Genomic DNA, 13,731 nt, shown 5'->3' on the forward strand with positions numbered 1-13,731 from the left:
TCGTCCTTCCAGTCGCGTATTTTTTAAGATGTCATCGCTAACGTATCTCGGGACTGATCCTGGAGCTTCGAAATACGGGAATTTTATTAATTACTACGATTTTCATCCTGCCAAAGAGCGTTTGGATGGTTTTCCTACCAACATCTGGTGTGTCGACAAGCGTGACACAAGATATGCATGCTTGGATGTAGGCTGCAATTCAGGGGTGGGTAGCGTATCATCCTAACTCTTCGTCTATTTTTCATCGTTAATAAAAATTAATTTCAGATTAGAAGACTAATTCAGAGTTCAGTCGTCTTATATTAATGGAAGCGTTGCGTAAAAACTAGTAACAACATCGCTAAGTATTCCGCACGTGTGCCAGCGGCATTTCAACTTGGGATGACTTGAAACGACTAGTTGATATTTTAACTTTAACCTTAAATTACCCAGTTCTTGATCTTAAACTTCGCATTTTTTTTCATTTCAAAGCTTATCTAGCAGAATTCCTAATGTTCTTATGAAATCCCGATTGATTCTTGGCGTTAAAAGAGTATGCATATGTTTCGCATCGCTTCAAAGAGTGAAAGGTGGTAACTAGAGAGGTTATAATTTGAGTTTCTTGATATAGCCTTATGTGCTACCATACCTGAAATTTTTTTTAATGAAACGGTGGAATTGATGTTATTGTCTCTATAGGTTATACTCTCCTCATGAGAAATATAAAGATAAATTACGGGACTGGCGTTCTCAAGTATGTGGACAGTGTTTAACTTTGGGTATATATCCAGAGATAATGCATAATTCAACCCCTTGGTACATTTACTTTCTTAATGGAGAACAATACTTAATTAATAGCTTAAAAATCACATGAAATATGAGTTTTGCCATTCGTGGAAGTTCAAATAATGTTGTTATAGTTTTCTGAGTAATTTTTCCAACTAAATGGTTTTTTCGCTGTGTGTTGGGCTATCAAAAGGCTATTGATGTAAGTGATATCATCTTCATTAGGTAATGTTGGCACCATGAATAATCCAATCTGTGGGATAGACAGTATAACTCAATATGACCTTCGAGTCGAGGAGAGTATATTTGTAATAATTTATAAATGGTTGGACAAAGAGTTGATTTAGGGAATGTGTCTTAATGGCATTAAATTACTATTTAAAAACATAATAATCATACAGTAGGGTTCTGTGGACATTATTTAATAATTTGGTTAATTTAATCAACTTGGAAAGAACGCTAAGAACCTGCCTGTGGGAAGCATTATTAATGGGGTACAAAATCATTTCACAAATCCTACTCAATAAGTAAAATTCCTTAACCAGATATTTACGAACAGTGGGCCTGCATATTCAGTATGTATTTTGCCCAAGGGATATAGTGCTAACTATCTTGTCCAATGGTGTAACATAGTTGAGGCATTTTTCATTTGTGGCTTTCTGAAAATTACTGTCACATGCAGGAAATGAACTACTTAATGTAGTTAGATGGGATCCCCTTAATTTAACATCCCAAGTCCTTCATGTATCTTAAATTACTTATTTTTTCTGATAACTATCCACCATTTAGGGGTCAATGATATATTTCATTCTGCAATTCAAATTCGTTCTCCTGTATGCATTGATATTTAGTTCTTTCTCTGAGATCTCTCCCTTCATATACCTACCTATATCGGACTCCTTGGGTTTAGAATCTCACTATTTAGAGATGAACTCAGATCGCTTTTTCCATGAGAAAAACTGAACTTTGTACTGAATTGAATGCTTTTTTGTGGAGCTGCAACTGGGATAAATGCAATCAAATAAAATTGAGAATTGTACATTTTAGGATCATTTGCCAAGCAAGCATTTGTGAAAGAACATTCAGACTAAATTCCATTTGCAGCTTGTCTCGGAGTGTTTAAATATGAAATGACAGGTAGTTGGCTATAATAATATAATGAGTTCCATAGATATGATTAGTTTAGAGCATGGATGGATAAAGACACCTGTTTTATGCCAAATGGATTATTATTATTATTATTGAGAGCAGTCTGCCAGTCAAGGAAGGTTATTCATGGACCCAGAAAAAAGCATGATACACCTCTAAGCCCTGCCTAACACAGAACTTGAAATCCCTTACACTCTATGTTACATTAAACCACTGTTTAACTTCCTTTACTTTCTACCTCCCTTCATTCTGTCTAACATGAACAGTCTTCCTCATGTACCCAAAATTGTCCTCTTGTCATACACCCTTCAACATTCCAATTACTTTCAATATCCCCTGTTTTTGACTTATTTGAAATTCAGCTGACAACCTCGTCTCTTTCCTGCCATGTCCAGAACTTCTGCAATTTTTTTCTTCTCTGTCCATTTCACTTATTCCATCCTCCTGTGCACCCAAACTGCTCTTATCCTCTTACCTCAACAATTTGGCTGCACTAAGATTTCATGTGATGGTCATTGCAGAGGCATTGACTTCAGGCTAGACACCACAATCATCCCCATGGGATGAATTTTATTGTCTTAAGGATTCATTATCATGTCTGTGTCCATCAAAATTGTATGGGTGAAATAACTGAGATGGTTTCCTGTGGCTTTTCTCAACCTAATAGATTCCTGGATCATTTTGGTTTGGACCCAATGTCGCTGGTCTTGAAGTCTCACATTCATAACTCATAACGAACTATACAGGAGCCCTGATTCTTGGATGTCATCATAATTTGAATAAAGTAATTAGCAAACTATTGCTTATATTAAAAATAAAACAGTTTCTGGCATCACTTGGTGGAAAATCTTCAAATTAAAATTGAAACTAAACCACTTGGTTTTTTCACATAGAAAAAAAAATTATTTACTACCTAGGTTTTTTTATGGTATAACATCATCAGATCTGATGATTTTATACCATAACGAAATCATCAGGTCTGATATGTTATACCAGTTGCTCCTTGACCTGATGATGTTATACCATAACAAAACCTAGGAAGTAAATAAATTTTTTTTCTATGTGGAAAAGCAAAGTAGTTTAATTTCAATATTGCTTATATTGTTTTGGAGTCAATTAAGTATGAGGGGCTAGGGAGGTAGGATCTGCCTTATATTGCTACACATTTGAGAGAGGGGGACCTGGAACCATATTATTTAAGATGATTTTATGTTAGACCATTTTTAATCACTTTATGAATATGCATTATGATTCCTTAAATGGTGAAACTATATGTGCTCTTCTTTTTCTATTAAATAGTCTGTGGATCCTAAGGAAGTTTATTTTAATTCTGTTTCAATTCATAATATTGATGAAGTAATACCTGCAAGCATTGATTAAATTTTTTGTGCTTACAATGGGTTGAAGGAGTAAGTGAATTAGTCCAAAATATCTTGTGTGATACACACTTGAATGAATGCTGACTGGTACTCCCTGATATTAGAGGAATGCTAGGAAATAAGATACAGTTGAATCCTTTAAATATGAGCCGTCAGAGTCTGCATTTTTTGTTGGGACTATACTAATATTGCCTTTCACTTTAAAAGAATTAATCAATCGAAAATTTCAAAGTGTTTTCTATTAATTATAATTGTTTGGGGGCTTTTAAATTGTTATGAAATCCTCATTTACAGGCATACTGATTGCTGCATCAGCAATTTCCACGTTTAACATGCAACAGTGTTTTATATTTACATGGTCATTCTTTTAACTTTGAAAGTAAGAGTGTTTTACCTAATAAATAGCTGTGTCTCGTACCTAATAAGGATTTTACTATTTCCACTTGAAATAGGTGGGCATTTACATTTTAGACCTTTTTAGTAAAATTTATTTAGTATGTGCCCTTTGGCTCTCAAGCCTAACAATGTATTTAGAATACCAATATTTCTATCTGATTTTTGATTCATTTTAGAATTACCCTGAAAAAAAGAGCTAAGCAGAAATATTTTTATTAAATTAACTGAATAAAGTAGTCATAGTCATTCTTATCGTTATAGGTAGTCTACCCATTCAAATTCTGGGAGAGTTTCTAACAATCTTTAATCACTGCTTGGATTTCCCCAGCCTATGGTCTCGTTTCCCTTGCTTCATTTTCTCATTAAGTTCTTCATTCCCTCAAGAAACCTTCATGTCATCCAGATTTCAAATCCTTCCTTTTCTCTTTTTGCATGGATTTTCCCCTTAATCACAGCCTTCAACATCTCACTCCATCTCAATATCTCCTCCATCCACCTTTTCTATCTTTATAATTAAATTCAGTTACCTCATTTCATTCTACATTATATTTTAAACTTCATCAGAAATCATCCTCTCCTTTGTCATGGTATTTTATCTATTAAAGATATGTATCTGTTTTACCTGAGGTGGTGGTTGAACAAGGAGTAAGTTATTGACAAAACCTTTTTCCTGCATAACTCAATTACTTTCTCTCCTAGCCATTCTTCATCATTTAACCATGCTCTACTAACTCTCTCTAATCTACCTCTTTGCCTACCACTACACTCCAACTCTAACACCCTGTCACTATTAGGTGTTTCCTACCCAGCTTTCTTCCAATTTTTTCTTCTAATTGAACTTACAGATAAAATATTCTTCCTCTTGCAGTAAGATCAAAGGGAGTTTTGCATTAATTATATCAATGTAATAAGTCCTTTCAGTAATGCATGATGAACTACCCAATTGCTCCAAAATTCTGGTTAATTCCAATTGATACCAATGAATGTTAGACTAAAAAAAACTATTGGGAAGGCTACATCGGTGGCTTAAGCCAAGTCAACTGCTGGTGTAGGTACAAAAATGAGAATTTCATATTGAAAAAAAGTCATCCATCTAGAATGATGTATGTGAATAGTTTTTTGCTGCAAAATTCTCTATTAAATGTTTCGCCTCTTTGATAAAAGAATGGGTTTTTAAGCATATATTTTCTCCAGGAGCTGACTCAAAACCTTTGGGAATTCATATCTGCCAACCTAAGGTTGAAATCAGATGCTGCAGAATGTGGACAAATAGCTGACTGCCCTAAACAATCATCTGTTGATGAAGTTAAATGCATGATGTTAGGGTTGGATTTGGATCAAACTCTGATTCTGCGGGCATCAGAAGCAAATACAAGAAAAGATCTCATCCATTTCAAGCACTGTGATATTATGAATGATGTGGAAGTGGAGCAGGTTGTTGGAAATTTTTTTGGTGTGCATAATCAGAAGCTCGACTGTGATCATAAGTTTGACGTAGTATTTTTGTTCTCTGTGACAATGTGGATTCATCTTAATTATGGAGACCCAGGACTCAGCAAACTGCTGTGCACTGCTACAAAACTGTCAAGAAATTTGATTGTGATTGAACCTCAATTGTGGAAATGCTACTCAGCTGCAAAAAGGTAGGTAAGGATATGAATATTCAGTATCCAGAACAAAAACCAACAGTTTTATGGGGTTGGTGATTTTGTGAATGAAAAACCTTTTGCCTTTTTCATAAATAGCCCTAAAAGTGTTATTTTTCTTGTTTTTACACTTCCTTAATTAATTGCCTCACTTCTCCTAATTATTTATTGATTGACTTCTCACCCATTAGCAAGATGTGGAAACTTAATCTGCATATTCATATGGCAAAAATTGTGTAAATTTAAGGCAAAGCTTTTCAGAATTTAAATCTCTGCAACCAGGGATTGCTGTCATTGTAGTCCTTAAGTATTAAGAAGGTTTAGCCTTTTTGTTTTTTGAAAGTTTTGATAAGGAAAAGTGAAAGGCCATATTTGCATGCAATGATAATTAATTATAAACTTAAAATGGGAGATAGAGATATACTTTATCTGATTTACCTCCTTCCATCTCATGGGGCCACATTTATTATCCTGTAATGCCAGAGCATTTTTACTTGTTAATCAAACACCCACTGTGGGTTTGGTGAATAAAGTATATTTATCAGATGAGTTGTTGAACTATCTAGTATATATAATATTTTGTCTACTGGGACTGAGGCCTTTTAGCCTCAAGCGATAGAGGGACAGTGCATACCAAGTTGGTTGTACCCCCTCCTCTCTCTCTTGGATCCAGGTAGATGAGCATACATATATTTCTGAGCTGTTACCCTAGTCAGAGTATTTAGAGAAACAGATGCATGTTATATTCACAATATTATTCCTTATTGGAACGCCAAGAGTTTTAGATTTCGATTTGAAAAATAAATAAAAATGTGCAGGCAAAGTCGCTAGTTTCATCATGGAACCGATATATATCATAAGTGTGACAGCCACATGTGTGCATTCAACATCCTTTTGATAATTCGTGGTAGTTGGAGCAGGGAGATTGATTAAGGATGAATCGAGGTTGACAGAAAAAATACATAGGTCCAAAAGAAACCACAGCAGAGAAAGTCACTGGAGGGAGTGTTAAATGTAATTATGTGTTAATATGAATACCTGTACATGTATAGAGAATACTTTTATAAGGATGTACTCAATTATGCATTGTATTTTTTATTACAAAACAAAAATTTTAGCTGTTCAAGAAATACGTTTTCAAATGTTTTCTTTGATTCCCCTTCTGATCCATACAGATATGGACCCCTCTCAATTCTGCCATCTTTGAGTGCTTCTCATTTTTCTCCAAAATGGACAAACAGTCCTAGCTTATTACTTGCAGTTCCTTTGCCTCTTAGATCTATTGGAGGTTGCTCATTTTTCCTTACATACCAGCATTAAATGACATTGCAGTAACCTGCCTTCCTAGACAACATTTTTACTACAGGGTGCGGCACTTAAATCAGGACAAATTTCAATTTGAATTTCCTGCCATCCACTGGAGGTTGCAATTGGCGTTCTTGAAAGCTCTAGGCATCTAGTAAACAGTTATAATCTCAAAATGGCCGAGATGTTACATACCAGTGCGGAGTGCAATCTAAGAGCCACTATTATCGAAAGTGTTCGCACTGGGCATTATATTTTGAAATATGGATTTAAGCGCTGCACCCTGCACATACCCTCATCCTTAACTCAACCTACTGATTTCTTCTGAAGCCCTTCGGCAATTTTTTTGTCTGCCTCTCTTAACCATTTCCTATGTGCACATGGATATTTATTGAATAAATGGCTGTCAGTTAGCTAAGTATAGTGAATGTATGTATCATTTATATGAAGAAAAAAAGGTAAATTACTAAATTTAGAAAACCAGAATTTAGGGTGATTTTGGATTTAGAGTATTGTTGGCCAAACAGCTTAGTGCATGAAATTTTAAAAGAAACTTTCCTTCGCTTGAGTCAAGAGAATGGAACCAACTGATTAAGGAAATCAAAGTTTAATGATGGCTGATAAACTGCTGTTAAAATCCATGTAACACTTCTGTCAATTCATAAGCCATTAAAAACCTTATGATGATTATTTCTAAAAAACAGTATTCAATAAACTTTATTTAGCAATTATAGTATTAGTTGGTGTGACAAAAATATTCTTCTGTAGTTATGGCTTGAAAATATTTTAAAGATCGTATGCCTTTGTGTCATTCACAAGAGAAAGAAATAAGAATGAAGGGCATTTATTACCTTGTGAAAGAGGATCCATTGGGAATCTTTTGAAACTAAAAGGCAGGGTTGGTAAGGATACTCCTTTGACTGATCTAAGGGAGAACTCAAGTCGGTGTTCAAATGCTCATTTTCATTGGTAATTGCAAGATTGAATGCATTGGGGTTGACGTTGGGCAATGAGAACAAGATTTCCATGGCACTTTTTCATCATCTGAGTACCTACTTACAAGAACAAATGATGTTCCAACCGGATGGTATATTAGGATCTTTGTACCTTTTAAATACATATCTGGAAAGAGAAATTCTAGTGTTACTCCAATATTCCATTTTGACTCCATTACTTCTAATAGAAGTCCTTATCACTTTCCATTTAAATCTTTGAAATTAGTAGCCATAATGTGCATGATTCTCCTGTATAGTTAAGTTTTCTATGGTTTTGCCAGGAAGATTAGGAAATACTTTTATTCAAAATCCTCTTATAATTAATGACATGAAATGTAAGAATTTCACACCATAAAAATTATTCACCGTTGATTTTTTATGAAGCTATGCATATTTTTTAACTTCAGTCATTCATAACTTTAATAGGCGTAGCCTACACATAATCGATCCAAGTGTAGCTGCAATCCACAAAGAGTATAATTGGAGTTGGCCAAAGAGGAGAGCTGTGGCCCTCATTGCAACCATTCGTGGTAGAATGCAAACAAATGTGCATAAAATAGTGCTGAAATGAGTATTTGTTTAAACCAGCTCACTTCAGTTTTCTTAATATCCTAGTGGTAATTGTAGAAACAGTGCATTGAAAAGAAAGGCAGGTAACAGTTAACTACCCTTCTGGCACCAACCGTAGTTGAATTTTATAACCCCAACCCCAATTTCTCGTAATGGTGAATTTGGAAAGGAGCAATTGAGCTTCTTGCGGTCTATTCAAGACTTACTAAATTACACAATTTTTCCTTAAGCTGTCAAGGGTTTTTTACACCACTATAAAAAGAAAAAGGAGGGGAGTATTGAGATTGGTGTGGTGATTTATGGGGTAAGTTAATCCCTTGCCTCTGATCCGACACTTTCTAAATTGTAAGATGCTCACATTTACAGAGGGGGTTCCAGAATTGGTTTACAAGAAAATTAATCCTATTACCGGGGAACGTATTTGGGAACTTACAAATACACACTCAGTCACATTGGTTAGTCCGAAGTGGTTTATTGGGAAATATTCCCAATGCCAGGGATGGGCTCTGAGCCACCTTAACACCTTATGTTTTGACTAGAAAGAGACAAAATAGTGTTACAAGGAAATTAATCCAGATGCTGAGGACCTATTTTGGAGGAATAATGCACATACACACACACATTTTCAATCACTCAGGTATCACAGAAAAGCAAAATGAGCACTCGGGAATATGAAGTGGACAAAACACTTGATGGCCTAATGGTGTTGTCAAAAAGCAAAGTGATGGGGAATTATGCCCCTTCAGTCAAAAGTAGGAAACAAATAGAAGATAAATGAGGAAGACAAAATAATGCAAACGAACCAAGGAAAACACAATGTAGTGTTGAAAGTATTTCTTGTTATCATAGGATAATATTAAGATGTACTTTAATCCTAATGAGTGAAAGGAATCTGCTTTTATGCAATAATTTAAACCAGTATCCCCACATTGGGGATTGAGTTTTTCAAACAGACGTCTTATCTAGGCTCTAAGTGTGTGCAAAATTTGGAAGTCATATATCCAAGGGCATGGAAAATACTGTGATGAATGAACAAATAATACATGTTTCTCATTAATATAGAGAGGAACTGCCAAAATCAGTAGGATTGGTTTTGTAAATCATCTGAGTAATGTGACACAATCAATATAGATATTCTGGGGCGGCACCTCTTCGTCTGTCAATCTTACACCGACTGTATCTCTCATATCTTAATCAATAATAATCTTATGGATTGTTGCTCTCATGCATATTCTTATCATTTAATACAACCATTTAATATTATGTATGTACATATTGTTAAGTACATTGATACTGTCAGTTCAAAACATCTTCGATTGTTTAGCACATGTAAGGGATTTTTTTGAAGTTAAATCAGGTTAAATTGCATACATCAAGTATTAGTTACATGCCTTTCACTTTCTTTCTTGATTTATCAGTATTAGAGAATTCTCTCTGTCATATCATTTTTCAAAAGTTCATAAGTGTGTATCTTGAATTTCATTTGTTAATAGCCAAATAAAACTGAGGTTTGAGAAGTTACTATTGCTTTTATTATTTAATATATTATTATTATTAATATTATTATTTAATATTTATATTTAGTATATTACAGTTCTGCCCACTTAACAGCACACTAATAACGTGTAAACATGAGATTTGTTAGTGCTGAATTGATAAAGCAATTTGAAAATCCTTTGCCAAGATTTATAATATTTTACAAGATGTCTAGTTCAGTTCTAACTTTACTATTAATTTCAATGCCTGTCAGTATTGACAGAAATGGCAGTTACAAACTACTATTTGGATTCCCACAGTTATCTTATTTGCGAATAATCTTAAAAATTATAGTAACTGCCTAAGTTTCAAAGAAATTACCTCTATGGTTGGTAATGGATGACCTACTGCCTAATAAATACATAACTTGCAATTTTTAATCACTGTACTTCAAGAGAAAAAAACTAGAGCAAAGACAATTGATTTTTTTTTCAGGAGGTGCACTCGTGCTGGAGGAGATGGTTTCCCTCTTCTTTCGAATATAAAACTGAGAGGCAATGAAGCAATCGAGAAAGAAATTAGCAAAATATTATCTGAAGCTGGCTTCAAAAAAATAGCGGAATTTGAAGAACCTAAGTGGAAGAGGAAGATGCTCTTCTTTCAGCACAGTTCTGTGAGAATGTGATGATAGATGTGGGTGTGATAAATAAACAGGGTCCATTGGCTATTTACCTGAACCAGTATTCCATACATACACACTTAGACCTCCAAGGGACACATGATGGGTTTGTTGGGAGAAATCCTATGGAGGCAGGAAAAATGGATGAAGGGCATATTGAGCGGCAGTGGGATGTTGGAGACTGTGATAGAGGCGAGAATGTTAGGCAAACGAGGAAATGGAAGGAACCTGATAGGCATGTTGGACGGGATGAAGGGAGGAAGGAAGTACTCAGAGATGAAGAGGGACTTGATGTAGACTAGGTTGCTGGATTGTGTTTTGTTAGGTGTCATTAAATATTTATTTGGTAGTTGTGTCCATCCAAAAACCTACCTTAACTGGTAGATTACCTAATAATATAGTGTTGTATGCCATAATATAATGAAGACCAAGTAGTTACAAGTTCATAGCACCCAGCAGTAGATCCAGAGGGTAAAGCCACTCCCTCCTTCTCCCAGGATTATATTCATATTTGTATTATACCTTTTAATTGTTTAAATTCAGGTGGCAAGTATCCCAAAACCAAATAAATTTTATTACAACAAGCAAAAGTTACATTTAAATTCTTAATGGCTCCATTCTCTCCCCCTCCCTCAACTCAACACTGTGATCAGGACTTCCCCAAAAATCCTGAATCCACCCCTAATGACATACAGTCAGATACCGCTAGTCTAAATGATTGGGATCACATAAAATGGCAAAGGAGAAATAAGTTTATGCCAAAGTTCAAGCTTAAATGGAAACAATTCTATGTTTCCATAGACAAATATCAATTAGGCAAAAAAATAATGAAGTAATTAAAAGAACATTTTAATAATTCATCTAAAGATACATTTGCAACTGAATTGCATCCACCCTCATCCTTAAATAAAAAATGATTTTCAAACACATGCGCCCACATGCTGCAATCAAGGTGGGAGAAATACAAACAAACCTTTCCAATTAACCATTCTTTTTCCCTTTGTCCCCTTTTCTTGTAATTCATATCTTTTAATCTTCTCCAGCAGATGTTTTGGCAGGTTTAAGAACTGGTTTGAGTGCAAAAAATAAATCTTAACATCTAATTTAGAGCACAAATATCAGGGGTTGGATTAATTTCCCCTGCTTGTTGTCAAGGGTTTTAGCGTTCAATTGGCTCCTCTCTCTAAAATTATTATTATAGGTAATCTATAAGTTAAGGTAGGTTTTTGCATAGACACAAACTACCTATTAAATATTTTGTCTCTAGCATTCCACTGTACAACAGGCCCCCCTTCATCTCAGTTTACCTCATTCCTCCTATCTTTCCATCCAACATCCCATATCATACATACTGTATTTCTACTCCTTCCTTGTTTACCTAACATTCTCCCCTCTATCACAGGGTTCAACATCCCTACATCCTCTCTAAAATATGGTAAAATATTTGGGAGGGATAAGAAATAAAAAATAACTTTGTAAATGGACTCCATGTTGATTCCTATAAGCAATTTGATGGGAGGCTAATCCATGCACTCCCTTGTACAACCTGTATTATCTGCCAATAGCATACCCACCTTCCAACAATTTCTCCTTTCTAAAGAATCTCTTAGTTGGTGATGCATCCCTTACTACAGGAAATCATATCTCACAAAAATGGCCTCTTCTTTTTCTTTACTTCTTCCAGTTCCTGAATTCTTGTTTATATAGTATTATGGTTAATGCACTATTGGAAGCATAATGTTGAACATGTTTAATCATAGAACACATAATCATTCCAAGTGTTACTCCCATAGGATTGAAACAATTAAACTGAGCTGTTATGAGTAACACTGGTATCCAAAATAATGCGAATAAAAATAGTATATTAATAACATTAGACATTTAACAAATCAAAAGTCTTTAACTATACAAATATTTGTATTTGGTCAAGTTAAATTCTGCTCATGTTCATGAAGTTTTGGCCAAATTAGGGTAATTAAGTGATTACAGTAACCTTATAAGGTTAACAGATACAATTACCTATGGTAGTAAAATTAAGCTGTCAGGTAGTTCACTCTTGAAGTATCATAATATTTCTCATATAATTTCATTCTGTTCATAGCAAAGCCTTCCTTCCCATGATTTATAACATCTATTTTACATCATCAGGATTATTTCTCTGTTCTTTATTTTGTTACCTTTCCTCCTGGTGTTAATGGCATCATATTAGTTTTGTTTCCACAAGTGGCCTTCTATAGTATGAGAGAAAATTTTAGACACCCCAAAACCTGAACAGACTCACAACTCGACGGAGTAAGAAATACAAATGCCAAACTATGCTGTAAATACAATAATGTGATGTGAATTGACACATCTCTCACGTGGCTTTTTTAGTTTTTAAATTAATTAAATATAAATTAGATAAATTATGAAGATGTTTGAGCTACTAACCTTAATTTTCTCTGTAAATCATAATCATGCAATTTTATATTAATGTTGAGTGGTCCAAAATCATTCCAACAAATGGGAAGAAGAATATCAACATTAAAATTTTCTGTGTCAGTAAATTGAATTACTTTCCTCCTCCAGTATCAGATCATATCCTCAACAAGATGTACACATCAGTTTCCTCTGAATGTAAAAGATACACTGCATTAAAAAAATTCTTTATTTTAGTCCTACAAAAAATCACTTGACTAACTTATTTGTGAAAACCTGTATCTATGTGTCACTACCCGTTTATTCAAGGAATAGAATTAAGTATAGAATGAATAAATTTCATTGGATTGAAGCTTAGGATCATGGATGTATAATGCCTACTTAATGTGGAATTCATAAGTGATTAGGTAGAAGTATTAATACAAAATACTAACTCATGACTGCTAAAGAAGAATAATTTTTTTGGAAAACTGTTGACTGAATTTAGATGCCCATTAACATGCCAAATACCCATGATTTTTTAATTGTACCAATAACATTGGTGCCTGCTACCAGACAGGTTACAAGCACTCAAGGTATTCCCCATCGAGTTTTATGAGTTGACTGTGCCTTTACCGTATGAATCTCTGGTGGTACTACAGTGCATAGTCCCAACATCCCTAACTCTGAAAATAGTCCTCTTACAGCAAACTAATAAAACTAAGAAATTGTTTTAAAAAATGAGGCAGGTAGAATTGATAATAAGCTCATAGGAGGCCTTATGAACTACTTTTTTAAAAACTTTTAATTAAAAAGGCAATGTTAAATCCCTAAATTATAAGGAAAAAAATGACATACTTAACTGCATTAAACAAACTTTTGAGAAAAGGTTTTCAGTTCCAATTCAAAAACTAAACATATAGATAACAGTATGCATAGCAAACAAATAGTTGTGAGGTAACTATTACTTTAAC

The 13,731-nt window shown here is 34.4% G+C and overlaps 1 protein-coding gene across 3 annotated transcripts in view; it reads left to right on the forward strand.

The window, feature by feature from the left end:
• The window catches only part of LOC139694442 (probable RNA methyltransferase CG11342), a 20,322-nt gene continuing 6,591 nt past the window's right edge, over positions 1–13,731 (forward strand). Inside the window, exons 1-3 of one of the 3 annotated variants that reach the window (XM_071593031.1) lie at positions 1–205; positions 4,884–5,332; positions 10,177–10,374. In XM_071593031.1, coding sequence (XP_071449132.1) covers positions 29–205; positions 4,884–5,332; positions 10,177–10,366 — 816 coding nt within the window. In that variant the 5' untranslated portion in view covers positions 1–28 and the 3' untranslated portion in view covers positions 10,367–10,374. Of the gene's footprint in view, positions 206–4,883; positions 5,333–10,176; positions 10,588–13,731 lie in introns of those variants that run through there. The other 2 variants (XM_071593030.1, XM_071593032.1) reach the window with 2 other exon arrangements.

Source organism: Hetaerina americana, unplaced genomic scaffold, assembly GCF_022747635.1.
Source record: "Hetaerina americana unplaced genomic scaffold, ioHetAmer1.1.p SCAF_5, whole genome shotgun sequence".
Lineage (NCBI taxonomy): Eukaryota > Metazoa > Arthropoda > Insecta > Odonata > Calopterygidae > Hetaerina > Hetaerina americana.